The following is a 24673-nucleotide window of genomic DNA, read 5'->3' on the forward strand; positions in this document are numbered from 1 at the left end:
CTACAGGACCAGGTGGGATCAAATCTCTGGGATTTATCCACTCACCAGTTTCCACTGGCCCACAGAGAAAGGGATTTTAGTAAAGTCAGATTCCCTTGCACTCTGTACAGGCAGAGAGGCACAAATGAATATCTGCTCTGACTCAGTTTACAGAGGGAGACTCGATATTAGCAGAAAAATCAACCAGAACCCTTAGCTGAGGTGAGGATTACAGCTTGTTTTCCTTTATATCCATTAAACGTGATTAAACCTCAATGTCACCAATTCAGTTACTGACAGGAACACATACATCTTGCAGCACAGGATAGTCCAATGTGTGGAATGCTTCTTTTATGGCTGATAAAAATAGTGGGTATGGTCAACACAGTGATTTGAGGCTGTGATAGTAAAAATTAATATTATCTAACTTGATACACATAAAAGAATAATTAACTTAATGAATAAATAAGGCCATAATAGTGTAAGAACTGTCTACCTAAGGAATTCAGGAAAATACTTTCTAGTTTAATGTTTTTGCTTCTAAAGGTATACATTATATATATAAAATATGAAATATAGATCAACTATATGAAATATATATACTATTAAAATATATAATATAAAAAATACTGTGGGTAAAACTGCAATCAGAATTGAGACTTCCAATTTGTAGTTTGAAATCTTTTCCTGTGGTAGATATCTCAAACAGCAGCAGAAATGGCACAATGTGGAGTTAAAACCATGTAACCTGGTATAGGCCTGATAATTTAGTTTAAGAATGTAGGTAAAAAAATATTAGATGCAAGTTTTAATTGCCCAGGACATGTAGGTTACTTAAGCCAAGGGTGCTCAGGGCACTGAGAAATCTTTCAGTGTTATGGGAATGAGGTCAGTACTAAATTCAGACCAGTTTACCCAAGGCTGTGTCCACTTAAATCTTAAAACTTACCAGGGTAATCTTCCAAGGCAACCTGTTTCAATATTTATTTTTTCTCATAGTGAGGATATTTTTTTAAATTTTTTAATGGCAAGTCAGAACTTCAGCTGGTTTAGTTTCCTCTCTTACTTTTGCCTGGATCCATCTGTTTTAGAGCCTCCTGTAGATCCAAGAAAATCCCCTTTGGCCTCTTGAAAACCTTTTATCTCCTGGCTGAACAAGCCCATGTTCCTCAGCCTCTCCTCACAAGCAAGTGCCACCACAATGTTGGTGACTTACTCCAGTTTAGTGACATCTTTCAAGGTCTGTCAGGGTATGAACTAATAAATACTAAGTGGAACATCTTCATATTTCAATATTTTCATTAGTACCATTATGATGGGATAGAGAATGTGGTTTTTCATTTTTTTTGGTAGAGGCCCTTTGTGCAAGGTTTTGGTTGTAGTGAAAGTTTGGATTAGCAGCTTTTTAGAAAGGATCTGAGAGTTTTACCACATCCAAATAAGAGTGGATAAGATATTGGATAGAAAAGCTTGAAATTTGAAATAATCCTTTTGTTTCACTTTGCACTTCCAGGGAAAGCTTCCCCTGGAATATTTGTAACATTTTACTTTTAGAAAAATGGAGATAAGGAGCCCAGGGAAATTACAAGGAGTCCAGGAAAAAACCAATTAAAATCGTTGGACAACTGAAATACAAGACTTGTGAAAAAAGGTAAAAGCAGTTGTCTGCAAAAGATTGAGGAGAGAAATGGTAATAGTCTGCAAATACTTTAGAGGCTGCTGTAAGGAAGATGGGATCTTCATGTTCCCTCAGGAAAGAGCAAGAATTAATAAGATGAAAGCACAGCAAGAGTTAGATTAGGCATTAGGGGAAAAAATGCTGTGAGGGGACATCCTGAAACAGAAATTTGATAGGGAGGTTGGAGAAGAAGACTATCATAAAAATCTTTGAGAATAGGCTAAATAAGAATGCCAGAAGCATGTTTATGATCTTGTCCTGATAAAAAGAAAAATGGAGCATCTCTTGTGGCCCAGGCATATATCTTTGTTTGCTGGTGATGAATTTTGTTGTGTGTTTGTTCCCTGTTTCATTATTTAATATATGAAAGGAGTGCCATTGATTATGGCTTCTTACTGTGTCTACAAATGTCTATGATTACTATGATTAAATATTTGCACTTGGCTTTAGAGAAATAAGCTCTCATGTTCATTTATTTTGTGTTCTTCAATAAGCTTTCGGCTTTTGCTGCAAAGGATGTCAGCAGTCAAGCGCTCCCTAAAAGCTTTTCCTGTTTTATTGGATACATCTAAATTCCACGTAGTCATGCTGAATATTATCAGTTACTTTTGACTCAGACAAAATTATTTTAAAGCGGTCAGGGAATACATGGGGGGTTTTGCAGCTGATTTTTAAATTGCAAAGAGTTCCGTGTGGTTTCTCACACACCGTCCATGTGAAAGCTTGGACTACAGCAGATTTATCTCATTACGTTAATGAGTGTGACTTGGACTTTTCCATGAGTGCACTGTTGGGAAGCTTAGATTGGAGCAGAGCAAAGGTCCTCTGTTGTTGGTTATCTCATGTGTTTTTCCTGCTTAATATAAAAAGAAGTCAGTGTATCATTCTTGAATGTTCTGTACCATGAGATTCAGACTAGGAAAAAGTAAAACCATTGTTGGCCTTACAAGCTTTGTTAATCAGATTATATCTAGTGTTTCCTATCAAATCCTGATGCTCTTACTGGTTTTCTTGGAATGCAGCATAACTCCAGCCCACAGTGAAATCCCAGCAGATGTTCCCATCACCCCAGACCAAGTTTATTTTTGTGTGATGATCTCTTCATTTCCTTGAGGTTTCCTTTCTTTTTTCCCCCCCTCTCATGATTTATCATCCAAACATTCATAATCTCCAGAGGAACTGCAAAAAACATTCCCATGAAAATCTTAAATCTCTAAAAGAAAAGGAAAAAAAAAAGCAAAAAAAAAGGAATAAACCTCCCATGAGTTAGCCTTGTTTCTCACTGAATGGCAAAAGAGTAAACTCTTTTGTCACAGCCCTAGTAAAGTCTTTAAAGTCCAGGACTGCAATCAGATTCTGTCATAAACAGGAGTATTGCCTTCTTGACTGATTTCTACTCTAAAACCAAAGGGTTCATTAATCTCATCTAGGGCTTTAGTGGAGGGGAAAAGTAAAAAGGAAAGAAAAGAGTAGGCAAGGTGTGATAAGGTAGCTTTTATGATTTTGGGGGCTTTATTGGCTGTACATCTTTGGTCAATCTCAAGCCATGCCACCTCTCTCAGTGAGGCTTTTCTTTCCTGAAAATAATGGTACCAGACATTATGATGACACATAGAGGTCTTTCAACAATGCTTCAATTCCATGTTTCTTTAGCACACCATAAATAAGAAAAAAAAAGGCTTTTGGTCTACAGAGATATGGTGAAAGGCTTTTACCTGGAAGTACTTCATCACAGCAGTTTTTTTAAATGATGCCAGGCATTTCTTCAGTTTGATGGAGGCAGCAAGTTGTATCAATGCAGATTTTAGGCCAGGGGACTCTTGTCCCATTGGCTGTTATGCAGTCATTGGCCATCAAACATGCGTGTAAAGTATTGTAGGCTTAGCTGTGATCTTGAGGGTGCTTTGGGTAAGAAGGATTTAATGTTTGTAACTTTTAGATAAGTCCATGTGAGCAAGCTGTGTGATAGACAGAGGTCCAGGTGAAGGCTGTTGTTACCAAGCCTTTGGGATGAACTGCTTATATTCTAAATAAAAGACAAAATGGAATATGATCTTGGCAGTCTGCCCCAGGAAAGGCTGCCTGTTAAAGGTGTCCTGATTTAAATACAGAAATTCAGAACTGCACCAGGGTGAGGTTCCTTTGCACAGGGTTTGGTACATGCAACAGGGCACTCATTGCTTTTCTCCTTCTGCAGGCTGAAACAGCCTCTGTTAGCTGATGTAAATTTTCCAGTCATGATGGACAGCGACTGGACTTGGCTGTTTGTAATTTTGCTGGAGAATTTTCCCTTCTGCTTTATTATTATCCAAAGGAGTTTGTGGTAGCAGCAAGGAACATTTTACATCTGTGCACAGACATTCATCCTGTCAATTGGTTTTCCAGAATCCTTTATGTTCTGTTCAGGGAGTAAGTGACTCTTCCCACTGAAACTTTATTTTGTAATGCTGTTGTGAGAAATGGCTGTCTTGTTCCTCCTAGTGGGTCTTGTTTCCCATTTTCTAAGTTTTCCCATATTCTATTTTTTTTTATTTATTTTTTAATTTACATTGCAAAGTGTTCCCTTTGTGAGCAGCCAGCTTATTCTCTGGAGCTTCAGCATCCAGGTTTTGCAGGGTTTAACTTGTGGGAGAGGCTCTGATATCAAAAGACCTTAAACAGAGCTGGAGAAATCTAATTCCTACATCATTTATTGCATGTTGACAGAGGAGGACTGGCCTAATGCCCTAGAACTGAATATGTTGTAAAACACATACTGAGAAATACAAAGATTTTTAAAAAGATACTGAGAAATTTAAGAACCTTGTAAAATTGATTTCGCTCATCCCATAAGTAAAATTAATTTATAAATAATACAAATATTAAAATATCAGTCATGTATTCACACAGATCCTTTAGCAACAACAGTAAGAGAAATGATTAATGTTGCAGTCATTACATTATGGGGACATTGGCCCAGAGCCCAACCCAGCAATGTTAAACACTGTATTTCTTCCAGTAAAGTAATTTCTGATTGCAGGATCTATTTTCAGCTCAAGTGGCTCAGTGTGGGAGACTTGGACTAGCTCAGAAAGGACTGTGTTTTCCTGGTGTAAAACAGGATTTTTTTTTGTGTCTCAATGCAGTTGGACATCAGAAATCAAATAGGAATTTTGAACAAAATGCAGCATATCTGTAGTGGTAGTTTTTTGACTTGGAATATTTTATCTAAATTTGGGATTTAGACATTCTTGATATGCTAAAATGCTTTCAAATCAGGATTTAGATTGGCCTTCTATCAACATATACATCAAAATGTTAACATAGATATTATTCTCTATCTCTCTCTTTTTTTCCTATGGGCTTCAACAAAGTGAACTTCATTATTCTAATTGTATCAATTCATTTAATACTTAATGTCTATTTTAATAATACTTATTATTTAATATAGTTATGTTAAATAAACAGAAATATATTAATACTTATTACTTAATATATTTATGTTAAATAAACATAAGTATATTAAATAATATATTTATTTATGTTCTATATTTTATATTAATGTATTTGTATTAATGTATTTATATTATATATTATTAATATATTGTATATTATTAATATAATATTGAATGTATTTAAATACAACTGATAAAGAATAAGATAAGAGATGGATGAATGAATGAGTGAAAGAAGGTTCTGGGCAAACCTGAACTCTCAGAAATCAGTAACAGACTAAGTTTGTAGTTCTTGGAGATCTACAGCACAAAACTACAGAATAACTGTGTAACAGTCACACTTTAACATAACCCTCCAAATGTGGGCTCACATCTTACATCACACACAAAAATGTGTCGGGTAAGAATTTTTATTGTGGACCTTCATCATGCCTAGCAGTAATTTGCTAATTTCATTTTTTTATAATTTTATTTATTTTTTTAAACCACCCTAGTGGCCTGCACTGCTTGGAGGTGAAAGACAACCCTGGGAGATGTGGATTCAGTGTTGGCTGCCATGGAAGCCTTTCCAAACATCAAAGTGGGAAGGCCACCTGAGCATTTGTTGTGACTTAAACTTCCAGCTGTAGCCTATAATCTCATGACAACTTGTTTTTCTCTCTGAACTAAAGTAAGGCAGACACTTTTATGGGAAGATGAGGAAAACTCCCAGGAAGGCTCATCTGTCTCATTTATGAATGCATCAGGAAGCAATGGGTTGACTCAGCCCATGTTTGAGGCTTTAGCAAGAAATAGACATCCTGGAATTTATTTCTGCATTTGAACTTAGCAAGAACACTGAGTTTATTCAAGTTTATTTTGAATTAAGGGTTAACACGCTGTATATTGCCTTGGAATAGAGCCCTCTGATGTGTTTACACGGTTCTGTGTACACAGTTGGGATGAGTAAATCACTGCAGTAGGTTTTTCTGTGTGAGGATGCAGTTTATCAGGCCTTTCTGCAACTATTGAATGATAGGATTGTGAGGAGAAGCCTGGATAATCTGTTTTCTTCTGCAATAGCATGCCGTGGCCACAAACTGTGCTGGTGATAAGGAAAAAAGGCAAGCCATGTTGTCAGATTCTGCACCTTATTTACCCAAGGGTGAACACAGAGTAACTGTAAGGAAAACAAGACAATGTATTTATATTCCCTTTGAACTTGAGTCAGAAATATCTCTTCAGAATGGAGCATATTTAATGATAGCATCATACCTTGGGGTTTTCTTCTTCTTGTTGGATTGTGGAGGTGTAGGGGTTTTTTTCTTAAATTCCCTTTTTGCCTAGTAGGAAGTTGATATTTATAACCCAGCCTCTTTGAGAACAGCTTTTAAATATTTCAAGACCAAGAGAGAACTTGTTTCCAGATTCGCTTTCAGGATGGAGTCAAGAAATTAAAGCAATGAGGGTTTAAAAAGAAAAGCAAAGAAGAGCCAGAAGAAAACACTTGTTCAGTTGTTGAATTTCTCACTCAGAAACTCTTGCTGTCAAACTTATCTCTCTCCCACTTAGAGCAATAGAGACTTCCACCCTGAGAAAGGGAGAGATGAAATAACGAGGAAGGTAATACTGAAAAACACAAATGTGAATAATGAGTTACAAGTATGAACTGTCTTGCATGATTAGCTACTTTGGGTGAATTTTCTCAGGTGATTGTTCTCTTTTTCCAGGGACAGAGCTCCCTTCATCTTCACATCAGAGATGGAGTATTTCATAACAGAGGGGGGCAAAAACCCCCAGCGTTTCCAGGAGTTTGTGGAGCTTTGTTGTCGAGCTTATAACATAGTCAGGAAACACAGCCAGCTACTCCTGAACCTGCTAGAGATGGTAAGGAGCTCGAGGATGAAACCAAAAATCCATTTCCTCTGGGGTTCTCTTCCCTTTCACCACCTCTCTGCTGCCTCCAGTAGATTTGATTTGAAGAGGTATCAGGTGCACAGGAGCTGTGTTTCCTGTGCAGAGAAGCTGTTCACTTTCAGTAATAATTTCTGAGAAAAGGAAAACTAAGCTGCTAGGTGCTTCTTCTATTTTATAATGCATTGGGGTTTTTTTTACAAAATAGCAGAAAACTGCAAAAGAAGCTGGGTAAAAGTTTTGCATTCGGGAATTTCACTGAGCCCTTTTCCTAGATCTTCGTTTCCCATCCCTGTTCATGTTTACAAGACAAAGTAAGCTAAGTATTTCACAGGGTGGGTGATATGACAGTAGTTAGTGATGCCTTTACAATGGGGGGGTTGCACATTTCCACAGTCCCTTCCTAGGATGGCAAACACAGGAAAGAAAGAGCAGTACCCATATTGACACAGGCTTTAAAATGCTTTTGTATAGATTTTTAAAGGAGTTTTTGTCTGTAAGTATTCCCACTGATTCATGTGCTGTGGCAAGTTCCATGTCTGATTTATGCCTCTATTTACTTGTGTGGGAAAGGTTAATGATTTTCCCCTTCATGGCTACGACGAGAATATTACATCAACTAATATTTGCTAAGATGCTTGGCTAAGATATCAATCCAAAATTTATGTACAGGGCCCCACAACCTAAGGGAGTGGTCTGTGCATGAAAAAGCCTACATGGCTTATAAACAGAGCTGCTGAGATTGGGGTACAGCCAAAAAGTTGCTCTGTAAACTCCACTTTATCATCTCCAACTTGTGCAGTGGGGGTGGGAGACAGAAACTGAAGGGATCTCTCCTCTGGCTTCTTCCATCTTGTCCAGGGATTCTGATGCAGTGATTCTGTGAGAGATCCCCACCATGGAGCAGGAAGGATTGCTCCAGATCTCTTGAACTTGCTGCTTAGTAGCCCCAAAGGTGCAACAAAACTGCATTCCCATCTTAAAGCACAACTTTCCTCTGGAAGCAGAGCTGGGTGGGCTTGGAGGAGATCCTGTCCAAGTTAGAGCCTCTGGAAAGCTCAGGATTAGCCTGTCCTCTCATCCACAGCAGTAATCCCTGCATTTCTGAACAGGTTGCCTAAAATGCTCCTAGCAGCACTCTGAAATAACTCTCTCTGCCTGGCCCAAGCTCAGGTTTGTCTGTATTCAGGACACGCTGCATCTTTTGTTTCTGCTGGTCTTGTAGCAGACATAAGAGAGCTGAGCTAAAAGTCAGCTTCCAGATGTGTCTTAATATTTGTCAGTGGGCTGCAGCTCAGTCAGTTGTGTTGCAGCTAATTGAGAAATAACTGGCAGCACACTCACACCCCATCCACGAGCTCTTCATAGCAAAAGGAGTTAAACAAACAAGACCATTTTGGGAGCACCTCGATTTTGCCAGTAATATTTGGAAAGGTGAGCCTATTTCTGCACTTGAAGTGGGGTGTTGGTCAGAAACTGTAAAAATCAAAATGTTTCAGTTCCATGGGTCATTCCTGGAAAAAAAAAATAAATAGACTGTGATGTTCCACTTAGAATTCATTTCCATACAGAATTTCAGGTGTCGTCATGGAGGGGTAAGATAAACTAATCACTGCTTATTTGTATCAGTGAAAGTCTGAGATTTCTCTCCCTGTTTGGAAACCTGAATCATTAATCTTTAATTCTACCCCCACATTCTGCTTTCCCAGATGCTATTTGTAAAGCATAGTTTAAAAAAAAATTAAAATAAGATTAAAAAACAGAGTACTTCATAGAATATTACACTGAATGCACAGAATATTCACAGAATAGTAAACTGTACCCTGGGTGATCAGTGACAATTAGTGGTTTAGAGCAAACATGATTAGGAACAAATTGAGGGATTTTTGGCCCAGTTTGGGAATTAATGTTATTTCTTGGTGGTGAGCAGCATGTTTCTAAAGCTGTACTGGAGTTTGCTACTGGGAGTAAGAAATAATCCATGAAGTTTCCATCACATTCAAAAGCAGAAACATCTGTGGGAGACCCAAGAGTCTTCTGGCAGAGTTCAGCTGTGTAAATGCCTGTAGTTCATCAGCTTTGCTCTCATCAAAGATTTGATGTGAACTATTACAAAGAGGGTCAAGGCAGGACACAAACACCTTCTGACTAGTTTAAAGTACAAACTCAATTACTTTAATAATGATTCTTTCATATAGGAAGGTATTAAAAGGAACTTTATCACTCCCTTTTCTGGTGAAGGGCAAGGAGCTTAATCTGCCTATGCAACAACCTTTTTATTTTATTTGTTTTAATCCATAGGGGGCAGAAGTTGTTCTCATCTTTTATAAATGGGTTGAAGGTATATTGATAAATAGCACTGTGTGTCCTTCAATGCTGAATATTGTTATTGCCCCTGCTGCCAATCCACTTTAATTCACCTCACAGAGCTTTCTGTCTCTCTGTTCCTTGCCAGTCAAAACTCTGTGAAGACAGCAGTCTAACTGTCCAGTGGCAGCTTGGAATGGACTGAGGAAGATTTTCCTCATAATGCCAAAAAGAAAATGTACAAATGTTGAGAATGTTTGAAGGAATAACCTTAAAATAAAATCAGTGCTTCCTTTTTTCTTTGCTGCTCCTGGAAAAACTCAGTGGGTCTTTCTGTCTGAGTTAGACACAAATATCAATGGAAAATACACAGTAGTGACTGCAAATTCAGATACATTTCCATCTGAGCAATCTGAAGGAGTGATGTTTTTCTGCATTGCACACAAAAAAAAAAAGCATCCCTCCCAACTTGCTGTGATTGCAGAGAAAAATCAGTAGCTTTTGAAGTGAGTAAATTTTATTGTTGTTGTTGACATTTGTAAATGCCTGCAGAGAGCTGCATGGGCAATTGGACACACTGAGCTGTCTAATCTCCTCAGGTTTTTCTTTTGCAAGGGGAATATTGGTATTATTTGGTTTTTGAATCTAATCTGGCTGACTAGAACAGCTCTGTCCCTCATCCATGGAGGATGATACCTGCTCCAGAGGCAGCCCTCACTGCCCACTCAGGCTCCTGCCATGAATCAATGTCTGAAGCAGCTCTTCTCCTGATTCCTTGTGAAGGCTGACCTGGAACAGAGACTAGACAGAGCTAAAGAATAAAGCAGGGATTAATTAAGAAGCCTCAAAGAGATCTATCTTGGGCAGCATAACCTAAACTGGCCACAAAATGGACAGCAGGTCACGGGGTCTCACACTTTTATAAGTTTTGGCCCATTTGCATATTGGAGTTCATTGTCCCGTTCCAGCTTTAGCCCAGGCACTCCCACCCTGCTTGTTTGTCTCTCTCCAGCCCACGCTGTTTGTGCTCCTGGGCTGAGATTTGGATCATTTGTCCTTGGTGCCCAGCTGGAGCAGGAATTGTTTTGTCTCCCTGCTCTGTACAGAGAGCTCACCATCCCCTGATGTGAAGCCCAGACCCACCCACTAAAGCAGCACAGAATCTGAAAAACAAAATATCTGAAACCTGAGGCATCCCTCCTGTGAGTGTAAAGGAAGTGAATCTGTGATCCCTTTGCAGGAGGAGCCCAGAGCAGTGCTGGTGGAACCAGGAGTTACAAATGAGAGGGTGAGGTTGTGCTAAATTGAATTAGGGCTAGGACAACCACAGAAATGTGGATACTCTTGTTCAGGTGGCTGAATTTGGTCACCTTCCCTTTATCTCCATTAGAAGGATCTGAAGGAGGCTTAGCCATGCACACCTTGAGGTCATGGTGTCAGGAGAGAAAATAAATAACTACAATGGATCATTGATTCTGACCCATGCCTCCTTCGGGTGCCTCAGTGTGAAGGTTTACAATGCAGTATATTCACTTTATTATTCCAGGCATTGCCCTAGCATCAGAACCACTTTTCAGATCAGCAAAACTGCTTTACAAGAAAGGTTTTACACTAAAACATTCTTCTCTCACTTAGGCCCATTTCATTAAAATTTCTTTTCAAGAGAATAGTGGACTAATGATCTAATATTACTTCCCATTTAGATGCTGCATGCAGGATTGCCTGAGCTGAGCAGCATCCAGGATCTGAAATATGTGTATGATAACCTCCGTCCTCAGGACTCAGATCTCCAGGCTACAAGCTACTTTACAAGGTAAATCCAGAATATTTCCCAGAGACCTCGTCTTCTTCAGGCATGGAGCAATTTTTCTCTTATGTTAAAAAGCTTAATCAGGGAAATTACACAAAAGGATAATTTATCTTCACGTGTTTACTTTTAAAAAGTCATTCCTTATGCATGTTTCCTCAAATTTCTGGAAGAAACACTTGTGCATTTGTGGTACACTTGTAACAAGCCACTCAGTGCCTGGAGATTTCTTAGCCTTTCATGGTGAAACCATCCTGATTTGTATCTAGAGTTTTGTCTGTTTTTAAATGCAGCAGCTACATGCAGACGGGTTTGGACTGCTTAAAGAGGTTCAACCTGTTAATAGTCTAAGTGAGAGCCTTCAATTTCTGCATTTTGTTCCTTTTTCTCTTCCTCTTTTGACCTTCTGTGTTGTCTCAGAAGTTGCTTTCCCTCTGCCAGCCATAGTTTCTCCAGCTGCTAAACACTGCTGGTTCTTGCTTTTAATCAGTGAACAGATCAATCACAGAAAAGCCTTGTGTGTGAATGTAGATATATTTAAAGCTTCACTTGTGTTAGGATAATGAAACCTCTCACTTTTTCATGATAATAGCTGGGGATTCATGAGGAGGAGCTGCAGCTGATGAGTCTAAGACCCTCAGTCCTGACCTTTCAGCTCTGCAGCACACATCATTCCAGCTGTTGCTGGGATGTTGCTGGGATGTTGCTGGGATGATGCTGGGATGATGCTGCAGATGGAGCGAGTGCAGACTTCTCTGGAACTGCAAACCCACTGCAGTTCTGGGCACAGCATGAGGCAAAATCCCCCTGTCAGGGTCTGCCCTGAGCAGCACCATCATTTCCCAAGGACTATGAATTCATGCTCCCTGGGCTCCCTCTACACATGGAAAGCAACTCAGATGCCCCTGACCTGATGAAAGATTTGGGAAATTAGGAGTGTGCTGTTTATATGTCTCCTTTCCATGCACCAGAATCTGCTACAATCTGAGGAAAGCAAGGCAGCAGGTTTGGAGAAGACTGGGGCAGAGACCTAGAGACTCTAAGGGTGACATCTCTTTGAGAAAAAAAAAGGATAAGAACTTGTCAAACAGAACTATTGTTCCATGACTTTCCACCCAGCATAGCACTAAGTTCCTTTTCCTGTAGCACTTGCTTTTTTCATATGCTTTCACTCCTGCCCCTTAGCAAGATTGTTATATTTTAAAATTTAATTACAGCTTCACATTTACCATCAACTCCTACCTTATCCTTTCCTTTAAAATTTCATATATTCCCAAATTACAGACTTAAATTTCCACTTCAAATAGGAAACATGCAGTTTCTAATTAAACTGTAGAAGTCTTGATTCTGTCAACTAGTTCAGGTGGTTGTATCTGTCTCTCGTGGGTAAAATACCCAGCTTGTTTAGTTAGTGAAAAAGGGCTGGGATATACAAAACAAGCAGGAAAATCAGAGTCTTCAGAGTGAAAATTGCATCCGTAGCATGCAAAGCTCAGAGCTGGTGCCCCTCTGGAGGTGGAAAGGATCAGCTTCCAGCTGGGTCAGTTATGGTCAGGGTTGGCATCACTGCAACATTGCTGAAGGCAGAGTCAGGATGAAGATTTGGTTCAGGGCAGAGCTGGATCTCCAAACTCTTTCTTTTGAGGGTTAGGGACGTCAGGGTGGGAATTCACCTGCAGTCTTCCTCAGCCACAGCATGTGGAGTAAGGCCATAAAGTGACTTGAGAAAAGAACATTTTCAGAATAATTTCAGAAAGGAACAAGTCTGGACTGGACCCATACTGATAGTGTGAAACTGAGCCTTGAAGTGAACCCCATTCAGTATTAACATTTTTAAAAACAATATGGATTTTGGAAGAGTTGGTGTGCTGTGTTGCCTGGTAGAGGTTTGTATTAGGCTTAGGAAATCCTGTTCAGCTCACAGAGGTTGAAGGTAGGACTCAGAGGCCAAAATGTCCTTCTTCCCCTTAGATTTCTTGTTAGGGATGGTGTTAAGGAAATTGAGGAAATTCCACTCAATTCCAACAAATTAGCTGTGCTGTGGGCTCTGTTCTTATTTGAAACTGCATTTTCTCCTAAAATGCATCCTGTGAACTCCAGAGCTATTGTTTCAATTTCCTTCAAAATGCTGAAGCTTTGTTATTGTCCATTATTGCATCACATAGAAAAGACAGATATTGCTTGAGTGCATATTTTATTCATTAATATTCCTCAGATATATTTCTATTATATATGCTCATTTGCAAGAAGAATATCCCTTTACATTAGTTCCTGAATTTCCATGGATCTCATTTCTCTTTCTTTTTTCTAATTTCTATTCATTTGAACATTATTTATATAAATTAAAAAAAAAAATGTATTAACCATTCAACACATTTGAACATAGGGATAATATCAGGCCTCATGTGTTGTAGGATTTTAACTTCTGGAAATTGTATTCAGGCATTTTTCAAAAGAAAGACTTTGGGATGGCCTGATACCCAGATCCATGCAGAGACTGTCCCTCTGTAAAAACACTTCCCAACCTGGCTTTAGGAATGTAAATATGTTGATTTTTGGTTTTTGTTACCTCCATCATCTTTATTCCTTATCTCCCTCTTGTACAAAGTATTGATAGGAGAAAAAAGCCAGTTACATGCTTTTCGTGGTCAATCTCTGGCTTATTCTTGTATCTATTTTTCAAACTGCCCTCAGAAAGAAGGAAATTGGAAGTTCTGATTATTAGCAGAACTTCTAGTAGGTCTCAAATCCCTCACAATTTATAGCTCCTTTTTCTCTATAATTGCTTCCAAAAACACTTCATTGTTTTTTTACAAGCTCTTTTCTAAACAAGGAGAGTTGAAATGTTAAACATTGCCAACAGAAAGGTGTTTCTTCTTCTAAGTACAGGGTAGTTACTGTAATCTTTCAGATTCAATCCTATAACATGTCTACCAAAATTCCCAATCTTCTGCTAGTGGAAACAGGAGAACAGTGTTCCTCTGTATTTCTGTAGAAATGGGCTGCTTTTAGCAATGTTCTGAGTTTGGTTTAGCAATAACAGTGACACTGGCCCTAGTGTTGTTCAGGAGCAGCGTGAAATGATGAATGATGTCACAAAAGCTGCTGGCAGAACGATGCTGATTTGTTGTTTGCCATCACCTCTTTGGCCAGCAGAACAGTTGTGTCAGAGTCTGGGCTGTAACGTACTGACCCCTTTCAGGCTCCTAAAACATGCTGTGTTTTACTGGATTCCTTTGGTCTCATTCTTGATTTAAGTCATGTGCAGCAGTCTGTGGTGTCGTTTGTGTGCAGCCCTTCCCACTTGGGGTCAGTCCCCTGTTAGGAGCCGATGAGCAGCAGCGTTCAGCCCCGCAGCCCTCTGGAAGGTCACAGCCTCACATCGTGGATAAACAATGCACCAATTGAGAGTTAAACAAGAGTTTCTGTGTTTCCTTGGCAGTCCTGTGCACCTACTGCCAAATGAAACATCCTTGTCTCTCCAGCATCTGCCCTGAACTCAGTTTGATCCTTACCCCTCCCTCCTTTCCTCTTCCCCCGACAGCACAGTTTTATCAGAAGCTGGAAACCCATCTTACCTCTGCATATAAATTTCCTCGATGGTTTTCTGCAGATGCCTTCAAATGTCAGCATGGTGTGGCAGGCTGCCTGACATTTTTAATGTGCCTGCACAGGGATGTGTATTTAAAATTGGTTTTTAAGAGCATCAAGTTAGCCTAATGCAATGAATGGAGTTGATTTCAATTGATTGCAGTGTGCAATCCAACCCACTCACAGAAACCCATGAATAAGAGATGCAGGGTGGATCTGACAATTACCAGGGGAGCACAGTGCATATCTTCAGCAGCCTGATGGAGGGGGGTGCAGCTTGGGTCAGCTGCTTTGTTAAGTTATTAATGGACTCATTTTTTAGGTATCTGTCGTTGCCCAGGGCAAGCACATCCACTCCAAACCACAAATGCCAGCAGCTTCAAGCTGGACAATCCACAGTAACTCCTTTCAAAACACGATGCTGATCTCAAATTGATCAGTCAAGTCTGTTTCTCAGGTGGCACAGGGTATTTCAGCAAGAAATTTTCCAAAAAAGGTGAAACACTGTGGAAGTTGGTGGCATCTGAATGGGAATGGACCAAACTACAACACAATCTTTACTTCAGTGATGTTCAGGTAGTTTGTAAAGATTGTGGTGTATGTGCCCCAAAGGAACAGGAGGCAGGCTTCCTACTTGAATTTGTTTTTTGAGGGATTTGTATTATAAAAGTTCTGTTGCTGAAAGCAGTAATGTTCTGGAAAACTCTATTAATATGGGGACATACTATTCAACTTGTTTTGAAATGGAGCTTGGTAAATTCATGGATGGAGATGTGGACTATAAATGAAACACTGTCCATTAACAGCTGAGAATCCCATGAAAATAGATTTTGCTCATTATACTCTAAATGATTTTCAGGGCTAGATGGAAATGAGAAGCAGGATACCATCAAGAAAGATAAAGAAATATCCACCAAGGCTAAAATCTTGATAACTAGGCAGCAATAATGGTTGTGTGTGCTGTCTATAAAGGCTGGTGTGTCCTGAAAATCTGAGCACCAGCCCTCAGAATGTCCATAAATCCCATAAGGAGTGTCTGCTTCCTAAAACTAAAGTGGCAAACTACCACTAGTCACTCATGAAAATATCAGCCAAACTTCTCATCCATCTCCTTTTACACAAGCAGCCAGCCAGTCTGTTCATGTTTTACCTGATACTGTAATTTGACAGCTCTGTAGAAAGAAAGAAGCCAAATCTGAAATTCAAAGTCAATTCAGCAGGTGGGAAGCAGAGAGTCATTACTTTCCAATAATCCCAGATATTTAACTTTCTTCTCTGAGAAGTAGGTCAGACACCAGTCTGCATGGTAAACAGTTATTGTCATGTGGAAAATAGCATTTTTCTCCCTGAAAACTGTGTTGGCAATATTTGGATTCACTGCTAATTAACATTACTCTAGTTAATGACAGTTTCCAGTTTTCTTCTGATTAACCTGGGCTTTTAATAACCTTTGTACTGTTCACTTAGTTTAGCTGTCTCTAGACCATCAGGCAGTAATTTTCCTGGGCTACCAGAGCTCTCAAATAAATAAGAAACTTTTTGTCATCTTTGTGAAGGCAGAGGTGGTAATGGCCAGGGAGAAAGAGGAGGATTTTTACAAAGAATACCCATGACCTTACTGCTTTCAACTATTACTAAGCTTAATGTGGCTAAAGAAAAGGAGGTGTATGGGGATTTGGGAGAGTTCAAGGAGAAACTTCCACCACTGGTCCTAAGGATGAACCTTAAAAATGCCAGCAGAAAGGGGAATCAGGTACCACAATGTGATAAACTGGGTCACTGAACTGATCCGGGCCAAAAATAAACTGCAAAATCTCAACAAGACAAGGCACACGGGTTTGATGCACCCCATTGCTCCATACTTAGTTAGGAACCAGCTTTTGGGAAACAGGGTTTCCTCCAGCCAATTTGCCCTTGAAAGAAAGTGCAGAGAGACACAGCCTCAACAAGAGTCGTTCCACCTTGCTGGGGAGACACAGAATAGCCAAGAGGCCTTGAATTCTTTGTTGATTGCATGCAATGAGGCTTGCTCAATGATTTCTATCCTAGCAAAGAGGACTGCATGCAGGCAAAACAGAGGAGGGGAGAAAGCAACTCCTACTTCTGTTCTTATTTGATTTTAGATGTAATCATTTCAAATAACTCCCAGGAAAAATCTGCAGCGATGACAACACCAGGCTCTGGTTTAGATCTAAAGTATGTGATTAGCAATCTGGGTTTTAAAAGTATTTTAGAAGCCTAATGGCCCCATGGAAGGAATAGTGGTGCTCTGATATGTAGTGATGATGTCTGAATTAGTACTAATTTACAAGCTGAGGCCTGTTTTATGGAAATTAAAATGCAGTGTGTTTAGCTGCAAAGTTATCGTGCCTCTTATACTAATGTGGCAAATTCCCTGACTGCCGTGCCATTATATGGCCAGTTAGAGATTCTATAACCTAATGTCTCAGTGATTTAGGAAGTGTTTAAGCTACACATTAAATTAAACACATAGGAGTTAAAAAGGAAGAGTTCGCCCCTGATGCAGCCTGGTTAATCATCACTGAATTGATTCTGTACTAATATATTGAAAGGAGATTTGTTTTCTTGTTTTACATCAGTGTGTTAATTTGTTTAATTTATTAAATAGTTTGTGTCTGTTTCTGCAGCACGTAATTAATAATTAAGATAATTAACCAAATCAATTCTGAGGTACCTTTCCTTGTATTACATGAAGAGGAATATATACATCTTTCCTCAGTTTACTATCCCTCATTAGTGTATGATAAATTCACACACTGTTTTGAATAAAATCTGGATTTCAGGGGGGTGAGCTGGGGAGATGCCTATAGGTAGAATATTCCTATTTCTTTCTGGTTTGGTTTCATCTGTGAAGCTGCAGACTTTAGCCAGAGCATCTGAGATCGTGGAAATTAGGCTAATGCAATGAATGGACTTGATTTCAAATGATTGCCCTACGCATTCCAACCCTCTCACAGAAACTCATGAATAAAAATCTAATCTGAAATGACAGGTGGAGCGTTTGCTCAGCTTCGAACAAGGCGTGATGAAGGTGGTTAAGGGTGTTGTCAGTCCTTGTAACCTTGTTAGATATAATCCAAAACTGGGAGAGAAAAAAAAAAGTAAAAAGAAGAAAAAGGAAACACAGCAACCCCCTGAAAATTTGGTAGAGGGTTTGCTGCCATGTAATTTGAAATGAATGGGTTGTTGTTCTATAAAATCAGAACAGATATAGGATATCTTCAGAGAGCTGTAGAAATAAGCAGGGAAACAAAAAAATTACCATCAGAAGTTAATAGGTCTTAAAATTCAATTAGCAATTGAACTCAAGAGAGCAAGTGTTTCCTAAAGAGTACTGCATCTCACTCTTCAAAGACCTGTGATTATCTTGGAGTGTTATTTCTCAAGTCAAGTTCACTCTCACATTTGCAGTGTATATCTTCATGTTTATCTAGGGGTTTTTTTAATCTATTGTGTCTTCTCTGATGAAAGATCTCAAAACTCCAGGCAATCAAAACAGTGTTCTGGCTCCCCTTGCACAGGGATGAGATGGAGTGAGATACCAGGAGAAAATTTCTCTCTCTTTTTTTTTTTTTTTAAATTCATCTTAAGCAGTTCCACAGGGAGAGAGCTTTTAAGAGCTAGGTAGAGGATTTAGCAACACATCATGCTCAGCTAAATCACAAATTGAATCCAAGAGCCTTGCTCAAACACGTGTAAGCCCATGTGAGGTTAGTGTAACCAAAAATAAATATAATCATAACTAGTGCCTCCTCTCCTGCTCAGCAAAATGAACACGTGCTGTTCAACCCTGGGACTCCTCAGAACACACATGGAAATGTTCTGCTTGTCCCTGATGTCTGAAAGAAGTCCAGCTCACGAAGAATAGCTGCTCCAAGCTAAGCCTTGAGGCAGGTTGTGGTAAGAGCACTCCTTTGAGCAGCAGAGCTCAGGGGATGGATGTGCTGCAGTGCAAATAGCAGTGTGTGGGGGTAGGTGAGGTAGGCTGTAAAATTTGGGATTTTTTTGGACTTGGATCCATAAAAAGAGGGGGTCAGGGAGTGGAAACAAAAACAATTGCATAAATAGCGCCTCTGTTTGTTCCTTCTTCAGGAAAATAAAGGAAAGTTTGGAGTGCTTTCCTGTTAAACTCAACAACTTGATCCACACGCTCGTGCAGATGTCAGTGGGGAGCTCTGCAAAGCCTCCAGCTCCAGAGAGTGTCCCCCAGGAATGGATGATGCTGGATACAGAGAGGTCAATCTCCAGGGCCACCATTCTGGGATTCAGCAGAAAGCCTGACCCCGTATGTATTATCTCCTTTGCTTGCCCTCATTTGCCTGATCTTTAATGACATTTTCATGCACTCTCCCTCTTTCTTTATGGAAGATGTGCTTGTGCATCATTAAAAGCATCATGGGATGAATAGTGGTGCCATAAGCAGTGAGCTACCAGAGAGCAAAAGCACCAGGCAGACAGATATTTGCAGGGAGCCATTAAGGAGAACAGTTCATTCCCTATAGTGAAAAATAAATCAAGAGCTAATTAAAGCATCCAGAAGGAAAGCATGGCACAAAATTAGGAAGCCTAATAGAAATTGGAGGCTGTTATGTGATGCTTTAATGGTGCACTATTAGTTTTCACACACTGCAGTGATCTTTCAGTGTTTGAGTTGTGTGCTACCCAGGCAAGTTTCTCTTCCTGTGCAGCAAGGATTATGAATTACAAACTGAATTCTCTGGCACTTGGCACTACATTAAAGGAAGGTTTTTCTTGGTTGAAATCACCCTATATATTTTCTCGTACATTTTTTTTAAATTTTGTTTTAAATTTGTCTCTTTGATCATTTCTCTGCTCTGCCTCTCCTTTTCCCCCAACACAGGTATACCTCATCCAGGTGGTGCAGACCTGCAACGTGGTCACCTTCGTGGAAAAATCATTCCACCAGTTCTCAAAACTTCACAGCCATCTCCAGAAGCAATTCCCATCTCATGCCCTCCCAGAGTAAGGCAGCATAATGGTCAATGTTATTCTGCTGTTAGGTGGTTCCCTCTCCTGTGCTCAGATAAATCTGTGAGAATATTCACAGCAGTTGTATTTTTAGGAACACAAAGGCAGAGTGACATATTCTATCAGCCTCCTATTCAGCCCCAGAAGAAACTGGATCACAGACCATTGTGGCAGTCTAAGTTTTATATTTTATTGTTTCTTTTTTAATGGGAGGAGAAAAGGGGAACAGCTTGGGCCTGACAAAACTATTCATGAAATTAAAGGGTAAGTGGTGTTGACTTAATTAAAGGTGCCTTTAATAGTTTTTTTTACTTTCCTCATGATTTTTAGCAAAACTTATGGCAAGATCCATATGTTAAAGTAATGTAGGAATGTTCACAGTGGGTCAGAACAGAAATCTCTGAGTCTAGCACCATGATGAACATTTTTACAACCTGATGCACATTCCCCCAGCTGAGAAATGCACAATAATCTTATGTACTGTCCTGCTCCCAAGCCCAATACTTTGTGCCTCACATAATTCAGTTTAACATCCTTTGAAAAATCTGTCATTATTTGCAATAATTCTGGATATTACTTTCTATCCATGTGCGTGTCCATTCCTGCTTCTCATTTTCTGAATGTTATTTCTTTACAGTTTCCTGGGGTAGTGAATCCCATGGTTTATTTCTGTCTTATGTAAACCAGCTTTGCCTTATGAAATGATTGTCCATGGCCTCAGAAATACAAGTGTTTTTTTCTACATGTGTCATATACCTTGTACTGCATACACCAGTGAGTACAAAGCAGTCCTCTCTTAGACAGTCCTTCTGACTCACCTGGTACAAGCTCTTCAACTCCATTTACAAAAAAATTTACAAAAAAACCCACATTAATCTGGCCTAAAATACAAGCAGCTTACTTGAACCAAGCTGAGCTTCAAGTGATAGGCTTGAAAAAGAGAAAGGTCTCTGGATTTGACATGAAGTAAATAGCCACAAACAACAGGGTTTGAACTTAAAATCCACGAATTTCAGATCCAAAGTTGATATTCCCTGGAGCTCGTGAGAAGCATTCTGAAAAAATGGCTTAAGGTTAGTTAATTCTAGAGAATCTGTCTCCTGCCTGAGGGGATTTTATTGACTCCAATTTGATTCATTATGGCTTTCTCACAGGAACTGGTTTGCAGCAGCTGGTGAGAATTGAAATTTCACTAAACAGATAGTGAAATTGCTTGAATCATGGTTTTGATTTGGAGATACTTGCAGGCTAACTATTGGGTTGGAAAATAAAATATTTAACACGTACCTGTTTATGAATTTTTCCTGTGGTGAGCTGAGCTCTTTGAAAAGAAAGTACATTTCTCTTCAGAAACACACAGACCTCAGAAACCCTGTAGTGAATTTCAAAAATAGTACTAGTCATTTTTCGGATGAATCTGCCTCTGATAAAATCCTTTGCAACATTTTCACAGTTAAAGAGCACTTCAGAACCCACAGAGGGTTAATCTGCATATACTGAGGCTGTCTCTAGGAGCTCCAGTGCTTTATTGCCATAATTCAGTCCCAGCAGTATCCTGTCACTGCAGGATCTTTCCCTAAGATTGAGTTAAAACAATTCATTTTATGATGTTTTTTGATAGGCACGTTTTTTAATGTTAAAATTTTGTGTTGTGGTCTAACAGAACTTCATTAATTTGAGGGTTTTTTTATGTATCCCAGATTTTATTCTAATAATAAAAACCTAATTATTTCTTTACAGGAAGTTATTACTGAAACTGCCATGCCGTATCAGACCATTAGCCTGCCTGTGTGTTACAAAGCTCCAGCTCTGGCTGATGCCAGACGCTTCAAAGGAAGGAAAAATCCTTGTTCCACAATGCAATCACAAAATCAGTTTAAAAGTGTCTGATTAAAAAAATTTAAATGTTTAATATTGCTAGAATAATTGGAACTGCTAACAGAAAGGACTTGGTTTCTGCTTCGTTATGATTCCATGGAATTGCACATATTCATGTCTCATTAGGAGAAAACAATGAAATATGAGAGTGCCTCATAAAAGTGCTAAATACTGAGTGTATTGTAAGAAACAAGTGGCAAAAGCTCAGAGTTCCCAGAATCTGAAATTTTGCTATTGACATGTATTCATTCAGCCCACATTTAAAAGTTAGAAACACAGCTGCCCTTGCCCTCTAGCACCATCCTTCTCTTTTGATTTCTGAGAGGGTATTAATTGTGTTTAATTATTGTTTGTAAAGTGCCAAAAATCTTTTCACCCAACAAAACCCGTATGTGACATAACTTTTAGACAGAACAATGTTCAGACAAGTAGGAAATGCAATGTTCTGTGCAGGACATTTGCACATGGTGCTAGTTTATATTTTTCTGATCCATTTCAAGTAGGTGCAAAGTATCAAGTTGGAAAGTTCACCTTTTTCTAACGCCAAGTGCAAAGCCACTGACAGCACAGCCACAATCTATCAGAGGGCTTTGAAATGAGGGTTCAGTGCCACCACAAGGTCCACATTGTCCTGCACTCCAGCAGCCACTGGGGCTGTCCATCTGCAGTTTCTCTGTCCTCTGTCTGGCCACTGTGCTCTGGGTGCATCTTCTGAGGGCCTGCACTTTCCAGCCAGAGCCCTCTCTTTGTCTTACACACACTAATTCATTTTAAGCTGCTTCCAAAGTGTTCTCCTCTCCCACCCCTTGAAAGAAGCCTCTGTGTTCCAGATGACCTGGGCTCTATTTTTATCTGCACTGTTCGCGTGTCACGAGCCGGGGTCGTGTCACTTTTCCCTCCCCATTGTGTGTCCTGCCACTGTGATTTTGTGAGGGAAGAGTCACCTCTTCCTGCCCATCTGTGCAGCCCCTAACTGAGCCCTGATCCTCCAGGGACCAGCAGAAGTCCACCCATACATGCAGCATGCTGATGTCACCCTGCTCCCTTGCTGGTTTAGTCCCAGATTAAGTCACAGCAGAGTTGAGTTTTTCCCTACAGGGTTTTGCAGCTGCCTTCCTAAAGGCTGGTCAAGTGTATCACAAACTAGACAGATCCTTTGTCTGAACCCTTCAGACACCTGTTGAGATCTATTGGATGAAAAGAAAAGCTCATTGCAGTGGTGCCTCAGGTTGTAGCTTTTATATTTTTCAGATTCTGCGCTGCTTCAGTGTGTGGGTCTGGGCTTCACATCAGGGGATGCTGAGCTCTCTGCACAGAGCAGGGAGACAAAACAATTCCTGCTCCAGCTGGGCACCAAGGACAAATGATCCAAACCTCAGCCCAGGAGCACAAACAGCGTGGGCTGAGGAGAGAAAAACAAACAGGGTGGGAGTGCCTGGGCTAAAGCTGGAACGGGACAATGAACTGCAAGGTGCAAATGGAGCAGAGCTGAGCCAAGGGAGAGACCCCGGGAGCGCTCGTGCATTTTGGGACCATTTTGGTTCATCTTGGGTTCATTTTGGGACCATTCTGGTCCATCTTGGGTTCATTTTGGGACCATTTTGGTCCATCTTGGCTTCATTTTGTGACCACTTTGGTTCATCTTGGGTGCAGCCCTGGCTGGGCTCTTGTGCTGCCCAAGGTGAATCCATGGAGGAGATCCTTTGAATAAATCCCTGCTTTATTCTTTAACTCTGTCTAATCTCTGCTCTAGGTCAGCTTTCACAAGGCATCAGCAGAAAAGAACGAAGTTTGTAAACAAGACACGCTTTGCTATTTACAGTTGTGGTGGTGGTGGTGGGACATGAAATACACCCAGATGAAAACTTCTACCTTTCTCTGTCTCATACATTAGAGGACATAAAGCATAATGTTAATTATGAATCCTGCTAGTAGCAATCCATATCACCCAACCCATTATGTGCAATTTAACACAGATAGCTTTTCTAAGGCTCCTTCAGCCTGGGAGATAAATACCCTTTGTCAGGGCAAGGTTAATACAAATTGATTATGTGTGTTGTTAAAACTCTAACCTTTTGACTGATCCAATGTGCATTGTCTCTAAAATGCAAAGATGATTCAACTAAAAAAATGGGAGGTTTTGACATTTTCAACCACCAAAGTATTTGAAAATTGACACAAGGCCATTCTATGCATGTGTAATTTATTTACTAACCCAAAATTAAATTCATCTTAATAAAAATTCAGCAAGAATATTGCTTTTGCTATTCTTACTGTTACTGTTTTTGCTGGGATTGATTTTGTTTGTGTGATGATCATTTGTTTTCATATATATATTTTTTTTTTATTATGCTAGCACCTGAAATTAGATATGGGATCAGGGGCCTACAGTGAAAACCTTATCTACACTCTAAATAGCTGAGGTAAAAATGCAAGCAATGATATATTCATCAAATGTCACGTTGTTGCTGTAAGGCTTTGGTGCTCAATGTTCTGTGGTAAGGATATGTCAACTCCGGGCTGAGATCAGAGATCTGCTGTGCAAAAAGGCAATGTTTTCTTGGGATCATAAAGGGCCAGTTACTCAGATCTGTTTAGAGACCACAAAATGCAAAGTGTATTTTAGGATTTGTTTATTCACTTACTTACTTTTAAATTAATTATTTAGAGAGAAAAAGTGCTTCAGTATGAGACAATTTAGCAGCAAATGATTAGAAGAAAGTGAATCACTGTAATGTGACCCTGTAAGCATTGCTTCCCTTACCTGCAAAACCTCTTAGGAAGTCTTGTCTCTCTCCTGTGAAGTACAGCTGGAAATATTTTCAGCAAATACAGTGCAAGAGTTCTGCTCATAAATATTCTTGTTTTGCAGGTTTCCCCCCTCATGGCATTTACCTTTTACGGATCTTGAACATAAGAGAGTGAAGGATTTGAATCTCTATCTGAAGCAGCTATTCAGTGGCTCCAGGAAACTGGCTAATGTGAGCATTTCCAGTATTTCTTTTATTTTCACATGATTTCTAGTAGCATTTTACCAAAACATTCAGGAAATTTTCCATTGCCTGTTTTGAAAAAAAAAAAAATCTATATAGTGAC

General features: G+C 39.6%; 1 protein-coding gene across 6 annotated transcripts in view; it reads left to right on the forward strand.

The window, feature by feature from the left end:
* PIK3C2G (phosphatidylinositol-4-phosphate 3-kinase catalytic subunit type 2 gamma) overlaps nucleotides 1–24673 on the forward strand; it is a 203685-nt gene that overhangs the window by 139725 nt on the left and 39287 nt on the right. For 5 of the 6 annotated variants that reach the window (XM_038154909.1, XM_038154910.1, XM_038154913.1 and 2 more), the window contains 5 exons: nucleotides 6801–6957; nucleotides 10995–11104; nucleotides 18803–18995; nucleotides 19572–19693; nucleotides 24450–24558. In XM_038154909.1, coding sequence (XP_038010837.1) covers nucleotides 6801–6957; nucleotides 10995–11104; nucleotides 18803–18995; nucleotides 19572–19693; nucleotides 24450–24558 — 691 coding nt within the window. The remainder of the gene's footprint in view (nucleotides 1–6800; nucleotides 6958–10994; nucleotides 11105–18802; nucleotides 18996–19571; nucleotides 19694–24449; nucleotides 24559–24673) is intronic. The other variant, XM_038154911.1, reaches the window with a different exon arrangement.

This window comes from Motacilla alba, chromosome 1A (assembly GCF_015832195.1).
Source record: "Motacilla alba alba isolate MOTALB_02 chromosome 1A, Motacilla_alba_V1.0_pri, whole genome shotgun sequence".
Taxonomy (NCBI): domain Eukaryota; kingdom Metazoa; phylum Chordata; class Aves; order Passeriformes; family Motacillidae; genus Motacilla; species Motacilla alba.